The sequence below is a fragment of the Corythoichthys intestinalis genome, chromosome 8 (assembly GCF_030265065.1).
Source record: "Corythoichthys intestinalis isolate RoL2023-P3 chromosome 8, ASM3026506v1, whole genome shotgun sequence".
NCBI classification, from domain to species: domain Eukaryota; kingdom Metazoa; phylum Chordata; class Actinopteri; order Syngnathiformes; family Syngnathidae; genus Corythoichthys; species Corythoichthys intestinalis.
In genome coordinates, this window is record NC_080402.1 from 31,564,197 (window position 1) to 31,586,434 (window position 22,238).

At 38.3% G+C, this 22,238-nt stretch overlaps 2 protein-coding genes across 4 annotated transcripts in view; one reads left to right on the forward strand and one right to left on the reverse strand.

Annotated features, from left to right (window-relative positions):
• The window catches only part of stx8 (syntaxin 8), a 54,948-nt gene extending 42,143 nt beyond the window's left edge, over positions 1-12,805 (forward strand). Inside the window, exon 8 of one of the 2 annotated variants that reach the window (XM_057843594.1) lies at positions 11,729-12,802. In XM_057843594.1, the coding sequence (XP_057699577.1) occupies positions 11,729-11,793 (65 nt within the window). In that variant the 3' untranslated portion in view covers positions 11,794-12,802. Of the gene's footprint in view, positions 1-11,728 lie in introns of both variants that reach the window. The other variant, XM_057843595.1, reaches the window with a different exon arrangement.
• Positions 12,806-12,862: 57 nt separating this feature from the next.
• The window catches only part of ntn1a (netrin 1a), a 113,913-nt gene continuing 104,537 nt past the window's right edge, over positions 12,863-22,238 (reverse strand). For both annotated transcript variants that reach the window (XM_057843592.1, XM_057843591.1), the window contains one exon: positions 12,863-18,367. In XM_057843592.1, the coding sequence (XP_057699575.1) occupies positions 18,036-18,367 (332 nt within the window). In that variant the 3' untranslated portion in view covers positions 12,863-18,035. The remainder of the gene's footprint in view (positions 18,368-22,238) is intronic.

Sequence of the window (22,238 nt, forward strand, 5' to 3'; positions counted from 1 at the left end):
AAATTTCGGGCTTTTTTCAGGCTCGGGCATACAAATAAAAAATAAAATGTCTTTTTTTTTTTTACGGCTCGGGGATGCAAGTTGAGTTTATTGCTCAGGCCGGGTCGGGCTTTAATACACGTGGGCCGGTCCGGTCGGGCTGGATTTTTTAGGCCTGAACTAGGCTCTACTCTACAGGTAAACATGAGAATAATAATACAAATGGGGAAACCAAATCCCTTGCATCACCGGAATTGTCCAGGGAAGATTTTTTTAAGGTACTTATATATTTTAAAATGTGCTGAATCGATTCGGCTTGTTGCCCGCATCGAATCGAATCGTTCATGCCCCGCATTGGGATGCATCGCCGCATCAGTTATTGTTGACACCACTACCGCCCATGTAGTTTAACATGAAACAATACTGAAACATTGCTGATGCCAGCCACAGATTCAAGCTATATTTAAACCGATTCATGAGCCCGTGTACAAATGCATTCATGTCTTTTACATCAAAACCGTTTTCCATTCAAATAATTTTTGTTACATCTCTAGTTTAAGTGTGGTACTTATCCATTCTTGTGTAGATGTAGCTCAAATATAACGTTACAAAGAGTAACACGTAAAGACTAGTAAGAGGAGAATGAGCAAATCAATTCAAGCTGTATCGAGGCTTTTAACAGTCACATTGCTAAACAGAAGCAGAGCAGACGCAATGAAGGTCTCGCCCCTGAAATGCTTGATTCACTTGGTTGTGTCCCCATGATGCATGATGAGTGTGAGCTTGTTTGAGATGCCACTCCACCCATCTCCTTCATCCCCACATTCTCTTGTGTATATGTAATACATTTTAGTGTATTTACATCATAGAATTTTCGAGGGTGTGTTTATTCCCAAATGTACTTGAATGCATGCAATGAGTGACCTTGTATATACATGCTTGTCTTATTGCTGTGTCTGACTTTGTCCGTGAACAGAAAAAAATTCCCCTTCGCTCTCCTCAACATCAGCAACCCCTCCAATTGCTGTCATTCCCTTGCTCGTCTGTGCAGTTGTTTGGCACTTGTCTTTGTGTCAGCAGAGAAAGAGTTGACATGAAAAGATGACATGCCACAAATTGTTTGTAGGGCTTTCCCTCTTTTTGAATAGCATCATGTTTATAATTCCTTACCTTTAAGTCTTTATTTTTGTAACCACCTCTCATTCAAAGCTGACGTTTTGTGTGTTATGTCTTAGCAGGCTTTGCTATGTCAAGCCTGACAACTGATGGCATACTTAAAATATCTTTTCTTGGCACTCATTTGTAATAGAGACAATTTTTTTCCCCCAAGTAATGGGCTGGCTTTGGGAATTCATAGGTGATGCTACCGAGCAAAAATCTTACTACAGTGTTACAATATATACACTTTTGGGTGACTACCATGCCATATTTTTGGGTTATAAACTTTCAGAATATGATACTACTCCAGCATAAAGGATATTGACACTGATAGGGAAACGTGAAAAAAATAGAACATAAGTACAGTAGAGCAATACTAAATGGAAAAAAATACAGGATTTTAATTTCTTTTTAAATTTTGAGTATGATTAAGATATATATGGCGGAAAACAAAGACAAGGCTGAAAAAGCAGTTTCTGCTCTTGCACCCCTCTTTAAAATAAACTGCTGTATTTTAAGCCAAAAGAACTGTTGTGTTTGATAGAACGATATGTCTTTACGCTGCCATTGCCGTTTCATGGAGCATTTCGCCCCCGAACTATTTTTCATTTGTCCGTTTTACCCTGGGGACCCCCATTTACAGATACCGCGCAGCCGCTTTTGTTTCAACCCAGCCATAAAAAGATGTTATTATATTTATTATTCGAAATGTCTATCATTTATAGCTGAGAATCATGAAATGATGTCTAATATTTACTTTAAAAAAGAAAAAAAACTACTTTATAAAATTATTCACTCGCATATTTTAAACTTTTAAACAAATTATGTCACGACAAAAAAATTGTGTCTGTAAATATGTCAAGGATATCTACCTCATAACTATCGCTTAAATGTTTTTTTTTTTGTTACTGTCACATTTCCCCCCGATATTTTAGATGATAAATAATTGATCCAAACAAACAAACAAAAAAATTGGAAAAAAATGTTTAAAAGAGAAAATATTTGAAATAGAAAATAACGACCACTCCTGTATGTCTGCAATTTTTGCAATGCGACCCTTGTTATATTACTGTGTTTCACCCATAAAATACCCCAAAAGTCCGTCTGTGGCCATTCACAGCTGTGTCTTGACACTCGGTGAGACATGCTACGCGGAGTTTTTGGATTGAAACACAGTAAGTACTCGATAATATCTCGTTAAAATAAGGGTGTCTTTAATTATGCTCTCTCGTGCTCTCGCCTCCGGTTAGTGTTTAGGGGTTTAAAAAAATATATATTTTAAAAATGCCCTGCTGTTCAAAAAAATTCTTCTTTCAGAAAATTGAGGTTTTAAGCTTTCCAATGGTGTATCACACATGCATATTGGACAATTTTGAAATCTGGCCAAATTGGGGGTCTCAGAGCGGAACTTCAAGTCACCCAAGTGTTTTAACCCTATGTAATATATGTGTCAACATCTCAGAAAGCTCAACAGCAATGTATGTTGTGAGCTACTAATGAAATGACCAAGTCAAAATTATCTGGATTCTTACAGCTTATGTTGATGTATGTTGCTAAACCACAAATGTTGCCCACACAACATAATTAACCCTTAGATGCACAAGTTACTGGACCCTACACACTTCCATAAGTGGGTCAAAAATGACCCATATTAGAACCAATGTGGTTTTATGCCATTTTGGTGAAGAATAATCACTTGTATATTAATTAGTATGATATTTAGGGCCACACAAGAATGATTTCATGCTTGAAATATCTTCATGATTCAACGTTTTTTGAAAAGAAAAAAAACAGAACAGCAATAGACTTCATCCTTCCTTGTATTTTATCATCAATGATGAAGAGCTCCCATGTATCTTTTCGGTGAGACAGCGGTGCTAAGCCCTTGTGGAGGCACTGACCGATTTCTGAGGATATTGTGGCTCTGTGTTCTGCCCTGGGTGGGAGGTAATTCTCTCCAGTAAGGGCCCTACCAACTCATTCTGTTGGCCATCATTTGGACACTTTCTTCTTCAGAGGACACATAAGTGGAATCTTATGAGTCAGATTGATCCTGTTCAGTTGGATTTCCAGGTAGACAACTGCCACTGCCACCTGGACAATAGTCTGGGTCCTCATCATCAGACATTTCGGACACCTGAGTCCAACCCCGTCACTGCCTCTCCATCATCCAACATCTGTAGGACCATTTCAGCTATAAATCTAGCACAAATCCGATATTTTTTCGTGTTTTTCTGACTCCACTGAACGGGAAAAGTCGCATATAAGTGGACCATTTTCAAATTCGATCCAGGTCACTTTCATATGAGGTTAAAATCCCATCTGGGCCACATTTTTCCAGAATGTGGGTGTGGTCCGAACTGTCAAGACCCCAAATTGGAATTTATGCAGCAATTAACATCAGCAAAGAGCGAGAGAGACAGGGTGCTACGGTAGTGTTGCAGGTGTACAGTAGCATTAGCCAAAGTTGATTAGAATGAAATATTTCCATTGAATTCCATAAAAAATGCATGTGGGTCATTTTTGACCCACTTGTGGAAGCTTAGGGTAGTAATACAAAAATGACAATTTCTTCAAATGTATCAAAAGTTCATCAAAAATTTGAATTGCATTATATCAAAAACATGTTTTTTGAGGAATACCTGGAATATGAATTAATAATTTTTCATTCCGAAGATATTTCAAGAAAACAACCCTCCGGGTCATTTTTGACCCACTTATGCATCTAAGGGTTAAAACACAACATAATTGACTATATACACATTTTCTGGGGAAAAAAAAAGGAATATATACACACATTAGCGTTGCGATAATCACCCTTAGTATAGAGTGTCTCCAGTAGGAGGTACAGGGATATCTGCGCCTCCCCGAGACGCTCGCCAATTTTTCCTTGTTTCTCAGTTATTTCTACAGCCTGAAGGCATGTCAAGTTATCACTCATGTTGTTGTTGTTTGATGTCATTTTTTTAATCTATTCGTCTGTTATTCATGGACGAATGACAATGAAATTTGGTAGCCATGTTCTTGCGATGTATAAGCACTGATAGTTGGAGCCCAATTTTTTATTGGTTTTTTTTTTTTTTTTTTTTAAATCAGGGCTGAATAATTAATTGGGGACTTATTCTTGACTGTAGTTTAGGAGTTGGCAAGTAGAGGGCATGCAGGCGCTTCGTCACAGCTTTCAGCCTGCAGTAGCACACGGGTTCTCACTGACGTGTCTTAAAATTGCGGAGATGGGCTTCTGGTACTCATGTGTGTTTCTATCAACAGAAAAAGAATATCTCCATTGTATATTTTCTTGACTGATTGAGACTTCAATTTCATTTGGCATGCAAATTTAAAAATTAGTCTAATCTAGTCCTTACTTTGTCGATAGCAGGGTAATGATGGTCAAAGAAGCCAAGGAGGGTGACATGTGTTGACACTAGGGCTGCAGCTATCGAATATTTTAGTAATCGAGTAATCGACTGAAAATTCTATCGATTAATCGAGTAATCGGATAAAACATATTTTTAGGTGAAGAGCAATTATAAATATACATGAGAAAACAAGACATTTCATCTAATCTTGAACCATTTTCAGTCAATCAATGTCTTTATTTTCGATGTATATTGTAGCTAGAATAAAAAAAAAAGACTAATTCACTGCTTTCACTCAAAAAACTTTTAGTTCTTTTTTTTTTTTTTTTTTTTTTTTTTTTTTTTTTAAATATATATATATATATTACCTAAAAATGCCGTTACGCTTGATAACACACATCACTTAAAAATTAGGATTTTTTCCCACGTGTTTCAATTGAATTTCTCTTTGTGTCAAGCCATTTTTAAGTTCTAGTTAAGTTTTAAGTTAGTCTAAACTGTAAGTCCTGATAGGATTTTGAGTTTTTGCAGTGTTCAAAATAAATGTATGATACAGGCTGTACTGGAGCACATTAGGGGCCAGTGCTACTTGGTGCTTTTTCCAGCAATGACTCCTGAGCTAAAATTGATAGTTAGCATGATTAAGTTTTTATTTTACACCCTCATCACTCCACAATGCTATGTTATCTTAAAGCCTGTATGTAAGACGCGTTAGCCACGCAACGACAGTGGTCATAATTAATTGAAACCTAGTCCTCCGCAGGGCTAACTTTACGTGAGCTAGTAGCGACAGTAACGTTAATCTTATTTATTAGCGCTTAGCGCTCTTTATTAGCGCTTAGCGCTGTACTGCTTTAAGATGGCGGCTGTTTAATAACGCTGCCCAGACACGGCCGAGTCTGTCATTGCGCATCTAGTTCAACATACATGTGATCTTTATGAGACGCATCAGACGCTAGCTGTTACCAACGTAGCATCGTGCGGGCTAGTATTTGGCAACGTCGGCGTCGTTTGTGGCAACTGTCAGCTGCAGTAAGTTTTTTTTTTTCCCCTTCTTCCTCTCCGCACGTGACAGCGCGTTGTCCCGCATTAAAAGTAGTCCGAGCAAAACATGATGCTTAGAGCTGTCAAAATAAACGATTACTCGAGGTGAATAAAATTACTCGGATCAGTTTTTAAACTCGAGTTACTCGAGTTGCTCGAGTACTCGTTTCAGCTCTAGTTGACACACATATTGTCAGTTGGTTTTCTGTTGGCTTACAGTTGGCTTAATGTCTAGATTCTGTTAATGAGTGTGATAGTGTTATTCAACTCTTATTCAAGCCATAATTTATTTTTTCTGTCATTCAGAATGCTGATAGATGTTGAAACAGTAATTTGTGACGTACAGTATTTAGAGCATGGATATGAGAGAATGTATACAAATATTTGGTTTCCAAACCCCCCCTAGCTGTTATCCTCAAAAAGAGACAGGGGTTTTTGACTTTTTGGCAGCTGTACAATCAAGCAATTATTCATTTAATCAGACCACTTTTACAGCCACAGATATCATTTTCTCAAGTATGCCTTCCAACTCTCTTACCCTGTGTTCCCTGTTTGGGAAAGACAACAAATTTGGCTGACCAGGGGAATGAAGGATCGCAAGCTAAAGAATGAGATGAAATGTAAACTTAAAGTGAAAGGCTGGGCAAGATATCAGAAACATGCTGTATAACTAACACTGGATCTTTTGAGTTCATGACAGGATTCTTGACAGCGTTCATCCCAACTAAAGATGCAAATTGATGAAACCTTCACTTAGTTAATTCTAATTGGAAACTAAGAAAGATGAGGCATCTGGTTAATGATTGTGTCCTTGGAGGACTTTTTGTGACTAAACAGTTGTCTATTTGTACAAATTTGACTTGAACTGAATGAATTACTCGCAGACCTTGCAGTCACCAGTTTGAAAAAAAGCTATGTTTTTGCCTTTGATTAAAACTAAATTATCAACCTTTCTCTGTTCTCGTGCAATTTTTAAATAGTGAGACAATTGAACTATGTCGTATACTTGGCCTAATACATTGGCGGGTGTTATTTAGATTGAAGTTTCCCTCAAATTATACCCCCAATCAGACACAACACACACACACACACACACACACACACACACACACACACACACACACACACACACACACACACACACACACACACACACACACACACACACACAATAGAGCAGTGGTTCTTAACCTTGTTGGGACTACCGAACCCCACCAGTTTCATATGTGCATTCACCCAACCCTACCTTAGTGTAAAATAAAATGCTTTTTTCCCCCAAATTCAAGACATATAGTTTTTCTACTGATGCACAAAATGAACTGCGCAGAACAAAACCAACATAGTCCATGAACTCACAACAAATTACATACCTGCTTTGCGATCGGGTATGCAACTTCATATGATGTTGTGAGGATCGGTTTGTTAACAGGTACAAATCAAAGAGCAGGCAGGGTGGCCTTATCATCAAATCTGGCTCTGTTCACCTTGAATTCAGCAAGCGTTGTGTTCTTATATTCTCCATCTCCATGTATCTTCTCGAATTGTTCCTTTAGTTTTGCCGGTGCGAGGATAGAGTTGCTCAACTTGGCATTGCAAATCATGCAGCTAGGACGCTGACTCCCATCCCGTTCCGTGATACATGAGATGAGAACCCATATTGTACATATTCGTCCCGCCACTTTCTTTTTTGCTTGACATAGTATGGATTAAAATATGAAGAAAGTAATTATACGACATACTACGATGACATTCATACGTTGTATCGCTCCTTAATGCACTAAGTTCTTCGCAGCACTGATTGGCCAAGCAATGTCACGTAGTTATCTGCACCCAGTATTCGCCAAGAGGGGCATGGCATCGCTTATAGACATGATGAGTCGGTGTGTCTTCACCTCAGCGGCAGAGGCTCCACCAAACCCCTGAAACCGACTCAGCGAATCCTTAAGGTTTGATCGAACCCAGGTTAAGAACCACTGCAATAGAGTTTATTGAAATTGGTGTGTCAAAATCCTACCCTTTTCCTTAATTAAAAATCCATACCCGCGGCATTGTATTTAATGGAGGGCTACAATAATAGAGACTGAGACAGTATTTTGTGGATATGTGAGGGAGTGTTAACAGATTTAACCTTGCCTCCACAGTATCAGTGAAAAACAGAGATTATCCACTCAAGGCACTGTCAGAAACACATGCCTATCACATTGCGCAGTCTGTAGCAGTAAGGCCACTGCAGTTTGCAAATGTACGTATTTTGCGTTATGTCACTGGAAGAAGAATACTGATGTGCGGTGAGCACATAAGCTCTTAAGGATTGTGAAGAATTAAGGAGAAATTGGTGCCTTTTAGCAACTCCATCAATGTGTTTTACTTCATGTCTAAGTTCTTGAATAGCTTTACATACAGGTTCAAATTTAAAGTAATCAAAATTCGTGCTGCAACGATTAATCGATTAACTCGAATATTCGTTTAGAAAAAAATATTCAAATTAAATTTTGTTGCTTCGTGTACTTAATTAAAGTGGCGTTCTAATGGTTTATTTTGAAAGTGTTTGCATTTAGTTTTATTGATTATGGTGGATACACTGCCCTCTGGTCTGCCTCATTTCACATGGCTGAATCCTATTGCTCTCTGTTAAGACCAACGTAAGCTAAGTTTTTGTTTGGGCTAATGTTTTTTTTTTTAATGCATTCATAATTTACTTTATAAATGTTTATGTTTATATATATTTATATATATTTTTGTGGGAATATGAGTCTGAACCATTTGTTAAGAGCATTGTTTAAAAAAAAAAAGTTAGCATTTTATAGCATTTAAGCTAGCACTTTTGCTATGTAAGTTAGCCAACTGGTCTTTTGTTGCACATATATCCTCATTTATTAATTTTTTTATACTGTTTGAGGCTCAGCTAAGGTATTTTCATTTTTCATGTTCCTTATTCGATTACTCGATTATTCGAACTAACTAGTTCATCGATTAATCAACTACTCAAATAATCAATAGCTGCAGCCCTAATCAGAATACTTTAGCAAGAATTTTCAATAAACCGCCAACATACAGTGCCTTGCAAAAGTATTCGGCCCCCTTGAACTTTGCAACCTTTCGCCACATTTCAGGCTTCAAACATAAAGATATAAAATTTTAATTTTTTGTCAAGAATCAACAACAAGTGGGACACAATCGTGAAGTGGAACAAAATTTATTGGATAATTTAAACTTTTTTAACAAATAAAAAACTGAAAAGTGGGGCGTGCAATATTATTCGGCCCCCTTGCGTTAATACTTTGTAGCGCCACCTTTTGCTCCAATTACAGCTGCAAGTCGCTAGGGGTATGTTTCTATCAGTTTTGCACATCGGGAGACTGACATTCTTGCCCATTCTTCCTTGCAAAACAGCTCGAGCTCAGTGAAGTTGGATGGAGAGTGTTTGTGAACAGCAGTCTTCAGCGCTTTCCACAGATTCTCGATTGGATTCAGGTCTGGACTTTGACTTGGCCATTCTAACACCTGGATACGTTTATTTTTGAACAATTCTATTGTAGATTTGGCTTTATGTTTTGGATCATTGTCCTGTTGGAAGATAAATCTCCGTCCCAGTCTCAGGTCTTGTGCAGATACCAACAGGTTTTCTTCCAGAATGTTCCTGTATTTGGCTGCATCCATCTTCCCGTCAATTTTAACCATCTTCCCTGTCCCTGCTGAAGAAAAGCAGGCCCAAACCATGATGCTGCCACCACCATGTTTGACAGTGGGGATGGTGTGTTCAGGGTGATGAGCTGTGTTGCTTTTACGCCAAACATATCGTTTTGCATTGTGGCCAAAAAGTTCCATTTTGGTTTCATCTGACCAGAGCACCTTCTTCCACATGTTTGGTGTGTCTCCCAGGTGGCTTGTGGCAAACTTTAAACGAGACTTTTTATGGATATCTTTGAGAAATGGCTTTCTTCTTGCCACTCTTCCATAAAGGCCAGATTTGTGCAGTGTACGACTGATTGTTGTCCTATGGACAGACTCTCCCACCTCAGCTGTAGATCTCTGCAGTTCGTCCAGAGTGATCATGGGCCTCTTGACTGCATCTCTGATCAGTTTTCTCCTTGTTTGAGAAGAAAGTTTGGAAGGACGGCCGGGTCTTGGTAGGTTTGCAGTGGTCTGATGCTCCTTCCATTTCAATATGATGGCTTGCACAGTGCTCCTTGAGATGTTTAAAGCTTGGGAAATCTTTTTGTATCCAAATCTGGCTTTAAACTTCTCCACAACAGTATCTCGGACCTGCCTGGTGTGTTCCTTGGTTTTCATAATGCTCTCTGCACTTTAAACAGAACCCTGAGACTATCACAGAGCAGGTGCATTTATACAGAGACTTGATTACACACAGGTGGATTCTATTTATCATCATCGGTCATTTAGGACAACATTGGATCATTCAGAGATCCTCACTGAACTTCTGGAGTGAGTTTGCTGCACTGAAAGTAAAGGGGCCGAATAATATTGCACGCCCCACTTTTCAGTTTTTTATTTGTTAAAAAAGTTTAAATTATCCAATAAATGTTGTTCTACTTCACGATTGTGTCCCACTTGTTGTTGATTCTTGACAAAAAAATTTAATTTCATATCTTTATGTTTGAAGCCTGAAATGTGGCGAAAGGTTGCAAGATTCAAGGGGGCTGAATACTTTTGCAAGGCACTGTATATGTTTGATCACCAATATGTTGATCACGCTATTATTCCTTTCTACCAATTTTTAGTTAGAAGTCAGTGAGAAAATTGGAAGGTACCAAATATCATTATCATGGCAGATATTATGTAAGATACACGGTAGTGGCATGAAATAGTTTTTTGTTGTCCAATGAAAATATTTTATGGGATGTTCCTACTTGAAATTATTTTGCCAATACAAACTGGCAGGTTTAATTGGTTTGTACTGTAATTGTTGGTCATCAGTATTTTTAATGCTACAGTATATGATGCTTAAATCTCATAGTTATTAATGGTGGTAGTGGTTTTATATATTATTTAAATATATAAATAATAAATTTGTACATTGCAATAATTTTAAGTGTTATCATAAACGTAAAATGAACTTGTTTTTTTTGCACTTCTGGTTTGGATAAAAAAAAATATTTTTTCACAAAGGTCCCGTACTTCATTTACATTGCATGGTGGTCGGTCCTTGGTTATTTTCATTCAATAAACTGTTAAAGTCACATTGCTTAACGTCTACGCGACTACTCTTTGACGTTTGTTGGAATATGTCATCTGGTCAAGAATTTTTTCTTTTGAACATCGGTTAAGGCAGCAAATTCAAATTCAACTTCACTTTTCTTTACCAATGTAATCACGTGACAGCAAGTATTTGTGACGTAAGTCTGTAGCTTTTTCAATTTTTTTCCTCCACCTATCTTAAAAATTTTATCCCTTGCTTATAGTTCGGCATTTTATAATATTTGTGTTATATTTTTCTCTATATGTTCAATAATGTTAATCTTGCAATTGTTTAGGTAAATCTTTGATTGCATTGCTTCGGTCTTGTAAAACTGTATTCTTATGTTCTCTTATAACATTGATAAATATTAAATAATACATGGAATATGTTTATATTTTTGAAGTGCTGCGAATGTGCAAAGGCCAAGAACAATTTAGTGTTGCTGAATTTTAGGAATAAAGTCTTTTTCAACTCTGCGGCCGACAGGAGTTTTTAGGCTGGCCTAAATGAGGGATTTACTGATGTCGGTAAAAAACTGGGTTTCTGGCCCTTCCCTCCCCTCTCTTTCCACTACATAGAAAATAATTGTCATCAGTGGTTATTTGGTGGGATTACAACTTCCTCATTCAGAAAATGGCCATCAAGCTATGCCTACAAGTTACAAACAATAAGGGTGGGTTCACAATATCAAAATGTGAGGATTTGGAAGTGACGGATGACCTATATTTTCTCAAGTCATGGCATTTCCTGCTTGTGTACAGTTTCACAAATTATATTCACAATTTTTTAAACAAATATGCCAATTAATATGTGGCCCTTAATAGATATACTGTCAGGAGCGGTGTTCTTTTTTGTGTGCCTGTTTTAAACCAAATCTCTCTTTACGATTAGGAAGCCACCAATGTGTGCGTTGAGTGCATGACCCTTTAAACAGATCTTCTGAATTAACGTTCTCTTGTTCTCTTTTGTGACCACCCCCCCAACCCAGGAATGATGGTGGTGATTGTGTTGCTGCTTATTGCGATCATCGTGGTAGCTGTGTGGCCTGTGTAGGGTGGAGACAACTATGAAGAGTACAATTTGGATGAGAAAATGATTCAAACAAAGATGAAAATATTCTCTCCTTTAGGTTTATTTTTTTAAGAATAATTTCTACATTGTAAAAGGATAAGACAACACCTGCATAATATGCATACCAGTGGAAATAATGTTTAGATTATTATGATAGATTTAAAAATAAATACTGAATTACGTTTTTCTATTGTGTGATAGTGAAGAAAAATGTAAATGAAAGCCAGGATTTCCTAAAAATAGCCACCTGAAGTGGGAAGCTTATCATTTGCAAGTTTCCTACATTGTCTTATACAGTAATAGAGAATTAACTGTTTACATACCAGCCATCACTTTAATAGTACACAGATTTTGCTGGGGAAAAACACAAAGGCGAAGGCAGTGCCAGAATGATCAGGTACAGTAACTATAAAGGCTGTGTGCCTACTTATTTTTTTATTTCATTTTATTTTTTGCTTAAATTGTTACCCCCTGCTTTCGAGGTTATCCGTGTTTATGTGCATTGGTATACCTGACCTCACTGTCGTCAGAGCAATGGCTCCTCTTATAAGCAGTATTCTGCTTGTGTTTATTGTGTTCTCCATTTTTTGAAAAATAAGAAGTGAGCGATTGCATACTTGAGTATGTGGCAGTAATTTATTCTTGCTGTTGTCTTATCCTTTTAACTTAAATTATGTGCACCCTGACTCGTATATCAAAGCTTTGCAATTTTCTTTGTTTTAACAGCCTTATTGTAATGTTGGGAATATTTTGTATTTGTTGACAGTGTTGTTTTGTTTATAAGAAATAACCTCTTTAAAATAAACTTCCATAGTATTACAAATATGGAGTCTTCCTGCTTTTTAAAGCAATTTATATATTGTTTAAAATACATTTACACTTAATAACACCACTTTTCCTGGCTGACCAGACTTAAGAATTATTGTATTTTGACCAAATTTCGCAAAATTGCTTTATGAGACAAAAAAAAAAAAAAAAAAAAAAACATTGAAAGAGTCAATTCTAAACAATTAAATGCACAAAAAAGACCCATTATTTTTTCAGTGTAACAAGAGTTTATTTGAAAATATGCCTTTAGTTCTACCAGGTTGGTATGTTCAGTAGTTATAATTTCCTTCTTCAATTAATGGGCACAGTCTACAATAACAACAAATAAGAAAAAAAATACAGATAAAAAGTTGAGAAAAACACAATCCACCATGTTTTGTGTAATTAAATATATTCATATATAATAACCGTAATATATTAGTACACATTGTAAAAACAACATTGCAAAAAAAGGAAGGGTTTTGCAAATGTGACATCTAAACAAAATTTACAATTCATAGTATGAAGACATAGTAACACTTTTGACGGGTAGCTCTCCAAACCTTTGCTCTGCAATATGACAGTAATATGGAAGGTTATATTGTGTAGTTGACTAACACAATAATACTGTCGAATGGCATGATGTTTCAGGATAAACAGTTTAATAAATGTGTAAACAAATCGCTGAATAGTATTTCGTCTTTGCCGAAGTGACAGTCAGTAAAAAGTGGAACGATTAGACATTGCACAGAGGTGAAATGCTCTAAATCAAACAATAAATCTAAAATGCTGAGTCAGTTTGACTATAACAGCTCGCTCTACTTTTCAGTCGTACTGTACATCTTTAAGTTAACAAAATTTGCAATTTGATACAAAATGGACATTTGAATCAAATTGTGCTTCCAAGAAACGGGGGCTAAAGCAGTACTGCTGTATTATAAACTACTAACACACTTTTTCATTGTGTGAAAACTGGCTCATTAGTTAATAAAATGCTTGGGATTCTCATGTATGACAAGAAATACATGGCATTTGGGGATGAATAAAAATTTGTGGTGGCTAAAACCAACCTAAAATGCAGTCATATGTACAAGAGCAACACAATTCTGCAAATAATTGTGGTATGGTGTGTTTTCACAGTAATTTGCTGGAAATATATTTTTTTGCTACATTACCAATTTTTGTTTAATAAGCATATTGTTTTGCAATTCAAAAAAAAACTTTAACTGGTTGAAATGTTTATTTTTGCAAGTGTTTTTCCTGAATGTTTGCAAGGATTGAAAAAGCCATAGTTTTCTTTAAATCAGGGCTGTCAAACAATTAAAATTTTTAATCGAGTTAATTACAGCTTAAAAATTAATTAATCGTAATTAATCGCAATTAATCACAATTCAAACCATCTATAAAATATGCCATATTTTTCTGTAAATTATTGTTGGAATGGAAACATAAGACACAAGATGGATATATACATTCAACATACGTTACATAAGGACTGTATTTGTTTATTATAACAATAAATCAACAAGATGGCATTAACATTATTAACATTCTGTTAAAGCGATCCATGGATAGAAAGACTTGTAGTTCTTAAAAGACAAGTTATAGAAATTTTATATCAAAACCCCTCTTCATGTTTTCGTTTTAATAAAATTTGTAAAATTTTCAATCAAAAAATAAACTAGTAGCCCGCCATTGTTGATGTCAATAATTACTTACACAATGCTCATGGGTGCTGAAGCCTATAAAATCAGTCGCACCCAAGCGCCAGCAGAGGGCGGCAAAACTCCGTAACACACAACAATTGAGCGTTTCACTGTACTGTCATTTAAATCTGTCTGAGCGGAGCATCTGCGTTAATTGCGTCAAATATTTTAACGTGATTAATTTAAAAAATTAACGCCCGTTAACGTGATAATTTTGACAGCCCTACTTTAAATTCATTTTTGCATCTTTGATAAGATATGAACTGAACTGCATCAATAGACCCTACTCACGTGACGTCACAGCCACGCCCCCGCGCCATGTTGTCCGTATACTCGTCATGTTAATGCATTAGCGCTTCGTAAATTCCTTTTATTATGGCGTGTTTTTCTGCTCGTTAACATTAATAATCAAAATGGTGAAGTCGTGTGTGCCGGTCGGTTGCAAAAACAGAGAAGATAGACGGAGAGACTTGAAGTTTTACCGTATTCCGAGAGACCCGGAGAGGAGACCGAGATTGACTGCTGCAATTCGACGAGAAAACTGGGCTCCAAACGACTACCACAGATTATGTAGTAGTCATTTTATATCTGGTAAGATGCATTTAATATATATTTAGAGGGTTTTGGGCTGACAACCACAATTAAGATCATTGCTAGGCTAATCGCCGACAACATACACTCAGACGTTGTGAATGAACTACCTGAAAATATATAATTATAAGGGGATAATCAGACAGTTGTCATACAATTAATTTACAATTTCTCTATTGAGGTCAAAAGCCAAAAAATAAATTCAACTAGGGACAATCTGGAGTAGTGCTATCGCACTTCATATTTATTACATTTTACATATGTATGTAGTGAGAGTATCGCTAAACCATATAAACATTAAAAGCCCTCGCTCCATTGACAAATGACATGAAATACATTAGACTTGACAGTGGATGTTAGCAAGAACAAAAGATTTTGAATTGAAAATTTCGTAACTCACCTTCCCGAGCACACGATAGATTCCTGCCGAATTTTCGTGGACGAGGACCTGTTTCACCCAACCAGCAACGAAGTATTTATAAGCCTCCAAGCTCTTAAAGTTTTTCAAACTTTCGTGAGAATAGGCTGATTTTGTGTGGACAAGATAGTTGTAAATATCAGGGTAGCTAGCAGATGTCAGGCAAAGACGGCGAAGACAGCGGGTCAAAAAACATCGATTTAGGCATACATAAGGATCTGGCGAATGGATAAACTGAAGCTTTTCCACATAACGCCTTTTATGCAACGCATCCAATGAGTTTACAGCGTCAGATAACACCGGGGCGGTGAGTAGGGTCTATACCTTGTTGCACATTGAAAGACAACTGCCTATGTAGACAGAGATGAATCCCTACCCAGAGATTTTTTTAAGTGAAAGTGTTGCTTTCCTTGGTATTGTATGTCAATATTTTAAACCAGTGGTCTCCAAACTATTCCACATGTTGCCGCAGTGGGTACAGGATTTCACTCCAACAAAACAAGACCGCACCTTTTCACCAATCAGGTGTTTTATAAGTGTAATCAGTTGATTGCAGTCAGGTGCTGCTTGTTTTAGTACAAACCACACTGGTTAAAAGTCTGTGCTTGATCAGTATGAACAAAAACCAGGACCCACAGCGGCCCTCGAGGACCGGTTTGGAGACCCGTTTTAAACAGTGGTGTAAACAAAAGACATTAAAAAATATTTTCTTTGTGACAATATGTATCATACTTTGTGCCCAATTCATCCATTTAAATTTTTTTTTTGTTTTTTTAACAAGAGCCTAAGTTTCCTTTGACCACAAATCGTGACTTGTCACATTGTTTAGACTCACTGTGGTTTGTCTTCTAGGATTTATTACATTGATCAGAAATTGGATCCATCTCTTCTTACACTGATATTCAAAGTGGTGTATTAAAAAAAAAAGTATTACAACTGATTCAAGAAAATGCTTTTCATCTGACCCAAAGCAGAAACACGTATAGTGTTTAGCAGTGGAATAAAAAATGTTAGTTTATCTGAAAGTTTTTGCATATATTGATTCGCCATATTTCCAATGATGAGAAATATCGTTCTCTTAGTTTGAAAGTTGCTGAAAAACATTCCAAAAATACGATCGCATGGAAGAGAATTCAGTGGTAATTACCGTATTTTTCGGACTATAAGTCGCAGTGTTTTTTCATAGTTTGGCTGTGGGAGCAACTTATGTGGGAAATTTTGAACACATTTTTGTGTCATTTGACATGTTATTTTGGTGTTTTGTAGTGACACTGATGGTTTGGTAAACTTGTTAGCATGTTCCTTATGCTATAGTAATCTGAATGACCCATAGTAGCTATGTTACGTTAACATACCGGCCACGTTCGCATTTCGTTGTTCATGCATCACTGTACACCAGGGATGTCCAAACTTTTTGCAAAGGGGGCCAGATTTGATGTGGTAAAAATGTGGGGGGCCGACCTTGGCTGACGTCTTTTATGTATACCAATATATTTAAGCAAATTTTAGCAAGCCATTCTGTACGTCACATTTGCTTTATTATTTTTATTTATTTATTTATTTTTTATTAATAATTTCAACAATCTTACAACAAGCCTTTGTGGCGTTCTCTTTCGACTCGGGCTCTTGCGAAATACTGCTGCTGTGAAATTAAACTAGCTTCAAGTTGCTTCAATTTCTCGCTACGCATCTTGCATGTAATCTTGTCGTACATGTCAGCGTGTATTGTTTAGTAATATCGCCTTACATTGAACTCTTTAAAAACAGGGACTGTCTCTTTGCAAATAAGGCAGACAGTTGCATATTTTAGTGAAGAAATGAGTCCAATTTCCACCTATCCTTGAAGCGCCAGCTGTCACAGTCAACTTTCTTATTTTGTTGATTGTCGCCATTTTAGAAAATTGGGAATAAAGGGTCACACGGGGTAATGTTGCTTAGAGTGCTGCTGCCTTTTCGTGGGTAAATGAGGAGCAGCATTTAGTGTGTAACATACTTCATATGCTGGTAGCAGTACTGCTAACCAATTTATTAAGTCTGTTTGTGGGCCAGCCATTATTGATTTCATGACAGAGGCTGGGGGCCGGATGAAATTTGACCACGGGCCGTATTTGGCCCCTGGGCCGGACTTTGGACATGTCTGCTATACACTTATTTAGCATGTTGTTCTCGATTGTATTTTTATTTTAAATTGCCTTTCAATATGACATATCTATTCTAAATGTTGGATTTTATCAAGTAAATTTCCCCCCAAAATGCGACTTATACTCCAGTGCGACATATATGTTTTTTCCTCTTCGTTGGGCATTTTATGGCTGGTGCGACTTATACTCAGGTGCAACTTATAGTCCGAAAAATACGGTAGTGGCTTTTTGCACCAGTCAATAAAACAGAACGACAGTATTCAGTATTATGATTTCATACTGGGTGTTCAACCAACACACTAGTCATACATAAACTGGTAATAGGTGCAAACTGGGCAAATCCAAAAGAAACGGATGTCAAACTTATAGATAGGGTGAAACCCAAATCTGCAGGGTGAGCTCCTTCAACCAAAGTTCACTACAGAAGAATTCCTAAATGATTCTCTTCATGCTACTAAACAAAAAAACAAAAAGCAGCAATGTCAACAGTCTCTTCCGGCTGTAGTCTTCTTTCTCTCATTCCTTTTCTCTGCAATCCCTTTCCTACTGCGTCTTTTCCATCTATGGCTTATTGCACTTTCCTTTCTTCTCACGCTGTTGAAACTTCCGCAGCCTTCGCGCCCACGTGTCCCTCCATTGGATAACCAGGCTGCCTTTGTCTGCTACCACACCGCCGCTCTGCCCAGGGGAGTCCTCGTTGTTGCCCAGCAGAAGATACTTTTTGCCAGGTTTGATCTTGGGACACTTGCAGGCCACGTCTTTGGCACGTACCCACAGAAACTGATCTCCGCGGCGGATGCGGCTCTCGCCTTGCTTGTAGACGGAAATTATGTTGACGGTGAACTTCCACCACTCCCCGGCCTTGTCCGCCTTCAGAATGTGCACCTGAACAGCTGCAGACATGAGACAAGCAATCATGAATTGTGATATTACTTGAATATGACCTTCTTTTTTTTTTTTTTTTTTTTTAAACATTTTTCATGATCTTCAACCGGATTCTCACTGATATGTAGCCAACTGGATGAAATTTGAATAGTCTTTTTTTTTTTGTTTGTTTTGTTTTTAAAAAAAAAAAAAAAAACCTGTCCTGTTCAGCTGCTTGACGCGGAGAATGGAAGTCTAAGTGCCCGGTTGGTCTGAACAGTTTTAATATTTCACATTGAGAGTATGACATACTCCCATTGTGATCATTCAACATACCTCGTTTATTATGACAAAGCAGCGAACAGGAAGGGGTTATGGGGGAACAGAAGAAACACAAGAGAAGAGAGAAAAGAAACACAACAACAAGAAATACTTTGAACGTCTACACTAACTACTAATATGTTGGTGCTATCGTCAGTTAGATGTATTTCCTGTTGACACCATGTGGGGGGCCTGTTGACCAGGGAAAGAGGGGGATGGGGGTGGGGGAGTCTATAAGCTAAGTGATTGAAAGGGGTAGAGTGTACACAAATCAGCTCTGTGATCTAGAACCCAGTAATAGTGTGAATCCCTTGTGAGTGTAAGCCCGTTGGTGACCGACCCTACGCCACCCCATCGCCACTCCCGGCACCGGGACCCCCCACCCGAGTGCGCCCTATCACATCCAGCCGCACGCGAGCCCCACCAAGCGCGCGACAGCCACGCAGACGAGCGGAGACGCCACGTCGGCGCCAACCCAGGGCGACGGCCCCCACCCAGCCAGCCTCAGGAGGGAGGGCGGGCGTTCGGGGGAGGGGTGGCGGGGGGGATTCAGCGCAGCCCATCCCTCCTCCCGCAGCCCAGCAAAGGAGCCATGGTCCCCCCCCCCCCCGGAATCCAGGGTGGTCCCCCGGGCCACCCGCGTACCCATCAACTGGCCTTCAGGTATGGCAAGACGGGACGCACCTCCAACCCCACGCACACCTTGGCCCGCCCGGCTGGCCCATGAGCCACAGTTGCAGCCCCCCCAACCGGCACGCCACGGGACCCCCAGCGGCCCACCAAGCCCAGGGCAGGGCAGGGTCCTCCGCTGGAGTAGGCAACATCCAGCCGGTACAGGCAGGAAGGAGCGATTACCTCGTGATCATCAGCACTGTATAATAGGCATGTGCCGGTATGAGATTCTGACGGTAAGATAACTTTGAGCCAAACTATCACGGTTTGACAGTATCACGGTATTGAAATTACAGCTCTAAAATGTGTTACTTTGAGATATCTGGGTTTAAAAAAACAATTAAGTTTTATATTTCAAAACATATTAGCAAACTGGAACATAAGTATAATGTTAAAATAATTAAAAAATATATATATATGTCAGCTTTAGTGTTGACTAACCTTTAATTCTGTATCAATGCGAAATCATATTGGAGGTATTGTCTCCTCAGTAGCCACCCTCCGCACACATATTTTACATGTTGGTTGGCCCGCCTCCTCTATGCCGCGGCCGTCTGTAACTTTTCTGTAGCCGAAGTTTTCCCATGCAAGCGATTTCGTTTTCTTCGATGGGGGGGAAAAAGTTCAGGAGTTTCACCTCCTCCAGCCATCGTGTTGCACAGCTGACTCACTGACACTGAGAAACAACCAGTGGGGGATGGTTGAGCCTTGCAGCTGCAAGCGAGGTATTTCTCCCTGCATTTATGGTACATGAAAAATCGCTAATACCTTAGGGACGGAAAATTTTTGCGGTTTTGAAACCGTGATGTTTTCATACTACGGTATACGTCGAAACCTGTTATCGGCACATGCCTACTTTATAATATTATACTGTACTAAAAAAAAAAAAAAAAACCTGAAATAACATGAACTTGAATGTATAAAATTAGGATACACATTTTAATGAATTATCTAAATTAATAATTCAATATTGATCGCATTATGCTTCCCGGTAGCCTATTTTTGAAATTGAGTTCAGTGAAGCAAGCAAGTCCTTTAAACTTTCGAATTCACGACTCCCCAAGAGTACACTGTTGCTAAAACTTCAAGGCCATTCAGTTGACAAATAACCAGTGTGCTGTGACCCCGGCCCTGCACAAGTGAACCTTCTGCCACACAGCATGTTATTTCGTACCATTGTTGTTAAATTCTGATAAATATCTTTACTTGCTGTAAGTGTACCACTCATTCGGGCCACCTTAAATCTTTCGACATGTCGCCCCAAGATGCTAGTAGCATCATTTTGTAACGCAGCATGCTGTCCGGCTCTCCTGCTGATCCTTTCAAAACAAAACCCCAACTCACTTTCTATCCTGTGGAGTGTTTGAATAGTAAGCAGGGATCTGGTTCCTGGTCTGTGGTGGTTCTGTGTATCCTCTGATGGCTTTGACGAGAGCCTTTTTGTGCATAATGCTAATAGCAAGCCCCCACCACGATCGTAGCTGTGCAGAATAAAGCTCTTGTGTCATATTTGCACTATTAAATCCATTTGAACCTTTTATGCTCTCCACATTTGCAGCAACAATATAATACAATGAATGAAGGTTAAAGACAATCCGTTCAGGAACTCTGGATTAAAATAAATATAACAATGGATATAAAGTGGTACTTTGAAACAGTAAATGAACTGACTTTATCAAATATGAGATGCCGTTTGGTGAGATTAGCACCATATGATTTTCTTCAAGTCACTCAATAAACAGCACTTGGGCAATTGATAGTCATGGTTCGACAAGAGGCTTCAAGCTGTAATAAAAAAATAGTCTCTTGCCCTCAAGTATTTCAAATATAGTTTCCGATTGAATATGACAAAAAAAATGGCATATGTTGTTCAATGAGAAAAAAGACTACCAAATAACAATTTAATAACAATTAAAATTGGGAGTTCCCTCCCAGTTCAAATGGATTGGACGTAGGGCTAAATGATATTAAAACGACATTGCGACTTTTTGGTGGTTTGCGACATATATTGTGATATTAAAACTAGAAGAATTTTCTCCGGATGACTTGCATTGCTATGCTTGGGAAGTTTTTGGTTGACTCACCATGACCACATTGTATTCATATAATACTGTTTAATCCAGGCAAAAGGGGTTCATCTGTAAATGATGAAGATTGCTGTCTATAAAAGGGATCTAAGAGGCCATGTCGCTGCACACTTGCTGCATTTACAAAGCAAAACAAAAGTTTGCGTATTCAAAAAATAACAAAAATAAAACAATCACACATCCTGTGATGGGACTTTTGCGCATGCGAATATCGCAATGGTGATGTTGAAACGATATACAGTGGTACTTCTACATATGAAGTTGATTCGTTCCAGGACCTTGTTTGTAAGTCGAAATGGTCCTATGTCAAGCAGGTGTTGATTTCTCTCGCAAGAAAATCCGCCGTGCGTCCGTCTTGCGGCAAAACAAAGAATCTGCGGCGTTATCATAAAACGTATTTCGAGCATGTCGTCGGACGTAGAAACAAATGGCGAGTCAAATTTGACGTCGGATGTCGCAAAGATTGTGTGTCGAAGCGATCGTATGTATTGTGAAGGTCTAATTAATCATTTATTGCTATCAGTGACAGTGAATGAGTTAAACTGCTTGAAGACAGTTTTTTTTCAAGAATTACTGCATCTATTTGCCAGTCGTTCTAATTGTGAAGTAAGCTGGGTTGTGTTGACTGCCACAGTAATTGAGTAGTCGAATGACTGCCTCTATTCCAAAACTCATTTCATATTACTCATAGACTTCACTTTCAGTTGAGGAGACAACACCTACAGACATTGCACCACGGCTTCCCGTAGGGGGCCGGGCCAGGCAGAGCGTCGTGGCAGGCTTTCACAGCGATAAAGTCAAACACGCTGCGTTCTAACGC